Source organism: Camellia sinensis, chromosome 15 (assembly GCF_055761805.1).
Source record: "Camellia sinensis isolate YWXY chromosome 15, ASM5576180v1, whole genome shotgun sequence".
Classification (NCBI taxonomy): domain Eukaryota; kingdom Viridiplantae; phylum Streptophyta; class Magnoliopsida; order Ericales; family Theaceae; genus Camellia; species Camellia sinensis.
Window position 1 is genome coordinate 131,640,499 of NC_138975.1, and position 3,914 is coordinate 131,644,412.

A 3,914-nucleotide genomic window follows, 5' to 3' on the forward strand; every position below is an offset into this window, starting at 1 on the left:
GTTCTGCCTTTGTACATGTTACTGCTAGAAAAGGAGAGTTGGAGAGACAGAGAAGCCTCCATATATGTCAAAATTAGTGAAAGATAAGATGTGTTTTCCTCAAGGCATCAGTAGAGGGGCTATTTATAGATATTTTCACTTTTGGCTTTGGCTGATAAAATGGTGACACATGTTTTATGTTTGTTAAAGTGCTGTAATCTTTTTCCCATCTGGCTTCCCCTTGGTGCCTTCTAGTCACTAGCATTACCCTCTTATTCCCCCTAGATGATTAGCTCCTTGAAGCCCCTAGATTGATCCCACAACATAACATGAAAACGGCTTCCTAGTGCTCACACCTACCTCTTTGATGGACCGTATTAATAAGATTGTCAATTTGTCTAAGGTTCCATTTCATCTTTTGGACGAATTTGCATCACTAGTCTAGGTGATCATTTGTTGGCTGTGCTAGAACCTGTTATAAGTAGTTGCCTTGTTAAGGTAATGTCTGTGGGTCTTAGTATTAAATTATTTCTTAAATGAATGCACTTTGTTTTGATCATATTAGATGATATGATACCTGGTTATGAGCAATCATTTATTTTGGAACTCTGGTGCTGTAATAATTTTAGTTTAGTGTTTGTGTGTTTGGGCATCCCTGCTGGTTCTTCTACATGTTCGAATGCAAAAGATTTTGAGGGACCCTCTTTTGAATTGTCTAGGCATGGTGCACTTCCTCTTAGTGCAGTCCGGATATTTGGATCCCTTTTGGTGTATATTTTCTTTGGACGGGTGCTATATTTGTGTTTTGTAGTTATTGCACCTTCTCTGGTCTTAGTCTCAAAATTGGCAAAAAAATTCAGGGTTCTGCTAGAAGTCATCTATAGCTTACACAACAAACATGGATAAATATAGTCATTTGGCAATTCAGATACATATCACACAGAGAATTATGTTTGATGTGTCATATACACTCATCTAAATTTAAAGTAATTATTTTTTAAAATTTTAAAAGAATTAAGTAATTATTTTTAAAAATTTTAAAAGAATTACAATTGAGACAAAGCCTGATATGACTTCTAATTTTAACATTTTTTCTTATTAGATAGATAAAGACATTATCAACCATGTCAACTCCACCAGCCTTGGTTGCCCATAATAACAATTGATTTTTGTTCGAAAGTATATACATGAAGACTTGGTTTTTGTTCAAAAATTGATAGAAATTGATATCCGAATGAAAAGCACCAAAATTTTATAGAAACCATTGGATTCTCAATTTCTTTTCTTTTTGAAATTGCGAAAGAATCTTCTATTTTCATTCTCAGTAGCCCGACACCTTTAGGTATGACTCTTTTCTTCAATAGATGACTACATGGATTTGTAATTAGAAAAAAAAAAAAAAAAACTACCTTTTGTTTGGTCCTCTACTATATTAGTTTATATTGAATATTTTTGTCTAATATGCGTTAATGCATTGCAAATTATGGTTAAAAAAATGTAACTATAGTCGACATTATTTGTCTAAATTTTTGTACATAATATTTGTAACCCTCTCTGTCCCTGCTCATAGGGGTTGTCGTTTGAACTTTGAACTTAAGAGTTACAATGGCTGCTGCTGCAACATTTGGTGCCACAAACACTACCACCGCTACTGCCGCCAACAAAGAGTACGATTATTATCGTTCCTTCAATCATGAGAAGAGCTCATGCTCATTGCTCACACCACCTAGACATCATCACAACTCTCCTCTTCGTAGTCGTTTATTTCCTCATCGTAAATTAACACCTATGACAACTTCTTCATTGGCCATCCCAGGTGAATAGTTTTAATTTTAGGTTTATTTTTCTTTTTAAATTTAATATGAAAATATTTGTGTGTTAATCATGTCTATCTAATTTATTTATTTTTAGGCTTTTGGCCTAATGTTGGAGTGGGTGTGAGCAATGAAGATGATCTTTCTCGGACCCGATCTTTGTCGTTCGCATGCACAACAGCTGTTCGACATTTGACGGGATCTCTTACTGCAACTGAGGGCCTTCGCTTTGCTGTGGTCAGTCTATTTATTTTTTATGTCCACCCCTCTCTTGTTATTTAGCATTTGTTTGAATGAGCACATGGGATTTATTCAATTTCATCAATGAATGCTTCACTTTGTGCTTATATGCATATATTTTATGCATAATGTACTACGAAATTCTATTTCTAGCTGTGCATTCATGTTTTTCAGTTCTATGTTGGTCGCATTTCCACATTTTCCCTGAACATTCAAATATATTCCAATTTCTGGCCATGTAACAATGTGTTCTACTTTGTCTCTTCATATTAATGCTCTCATTTCGTTGCAATTAGTGGTTATGCCTTAACAAAATTTTACAACCTCTTCATTCACAACACCTCTCTCTCCCCTACGAATGACTCTTTTAAAAAATGACTCTTTTAAAATTATGTAGTTTTTATTTATTTACTTTTTGCTCCAAAAAAAAAAAAAAGAAGAAAAAAACAAGAGGTAAATTGCAACTTGAGTTGATGATTAAGTAATCTAGGTAATGTTGGTTCAATTAAATATTTGCAGTAGTTCAATTTATTTTCTATTTTGATGTGTATCCCTTTGATGTTTCTAATAATTTGTTTCCGTTGCAAAGGTTGTGGCACGGTTTAATGAGATTGTGACGAAGCTGCTTTTGGAGGGAGCTTTGGACACGTTCAAGAGATATTCAGTTGAAGAAGACATTGATGTATGTAGTTATCTGGAACCCTTTCAAAAGTTGGCTACTTTTTTTTCCCTCTTATTGTGTTCCTTTGTTGGTAGATTTGTTCACCTAGATTTCCATCTCTACTGGAATAGGTAACAGATGCCTAACCTGCATATCTTGAATGTGTGAAGGGTATAATATCACTGGATTTCTGATCCGTGACTTGATTTTCTATATTATAAGTGAAAATGTTGTCTCATTTGTAGTGCCTGATTGATCGGGTGATTTTGATGCCTGACTAGCTCCATATTTGTCATACATGACTATTTTTCCTCGATGTGCTGAATTTCCTGTCCTGGGCCTTGTCAGATCTGCCTGTGCATCTGATGGCAAAGAATCACCACCTTTTGGATAGGTTATAACCAAAAGTACTTTAATTAGTCAGGGATTCACCTTAATGAATTGCTAAATTGAATGTCATGCGGAAAAAGTGAACATTTGCTGTGGTAAAACAAACCTAGTCTGACATGATTTAGAATATTTTCAGATCACTATCATGTTAAAACATGAGTTGTCTATTATTTATTGGGGTGGAATTGTTGGTGCTGATGTGGATAAATGTAGCACAAATCGTGTAATGCTTTCATCATTCCAATTGTTTTACATGGCCTGTGGTCATTGTTTTGCTTGAACACTCATTAATAATAGGTTCAATTATTATATGTATGTATCAGGTAGTGTGGGTTCCTGGTAGTTTTGAAATTGGTGTCGTTGCAGAAAAGCTTGGGAAGTCTCACAAATATCAAGCCATATTGTGCATTGGAGCTGTGGTCACAAGTTTTTCTTTTTAAGGTTGCCATGGGAGGGTTTTTTGGTACACGGCTTCATGTCAACACTCGTGTCTGGAGTTTAAAAAGTCTCTCTTGAGTTCTCTCCCTAGAAGCTCACCTGTCCTAGAAAAATAGTTTGGATTCTGGTTACTAGATTTATTTCTTTTGTAACAAATATAAGAAATTTAATAACGTCCAACTCTTAAATAATATTGATCCAGGCTTTGTTCAGATTGATTGAGCCTGTAGGCGGCAGAATTATTATAGACAATATTGATATTTCAACAATTGGTCTTCATGACCCCCGTAACCATCTAAGTATTATACCCCAAGATCCAAACTTATTTGAAGGGACCATTAGGAGCAACCTTGATCCCCTCCACGAGCATTCAGATCAAGAAATTTGGCAGG

At 35.1% G+C, this 3,914-nt stretch overlaps 1 protein-coding gene across 1 annotated transcript; it reads left to right on the forward strand.

Moving 5' to 3' along the window:
• Positions 1 to 1,469: 1,469 nt before the first annotated feature.
• Positions 1,470 to 3,539, forward strand: LOC145813427 (6,7-dimethyl-8-ribityllumazine synthase, chloroplastic-like). Its single transcript, XM_082908836.1, has 4 exons — positions 1,470 to 1,795; positions 1,891 to 2,030; positions 2,623 to 2,715; positions 3,408 to 3,539. Exons 1-4 carry the CDS (start codon positions 1,585 to 1,587, stop codon positions 3,522 to 3,524), a joined length of 561 nt encoding a protein of 186 aa, XP_082764962.1. The 5' UTR covers positions 1,470 to 1,584; the 3' UTR covers positions 3,525 to 3,539.
• The last annotated feature ends 375 nt before the right edge of the window (positions 3,540 to 3,914 follow it).

Bases quoted from the DNA above. Each gene is read 5' to 3' on its own strand.
- LOC145813427 (XM_082908836.1), top strand. From the start codon at position 1,585: ATGGCTGCTGCTGCAACATTTGGTGCCACAAACACTACCACCGCTACT. The intron at 2,031-2,622 runs GTCAGTCTATTT...TCCGTTGCAAAG, and splicing joins AGGGCCTTCGCTTTGCTGTG to GTTGTGGCACGGTTTAATGA. The intron at 2,716-3,407 runs GTATGTAGTTAT...TGTATGTATCAG, and splicing joins CAGTTGAAGAAGACATTGAT to GTAGTGTGGGTTCCTGGTAG.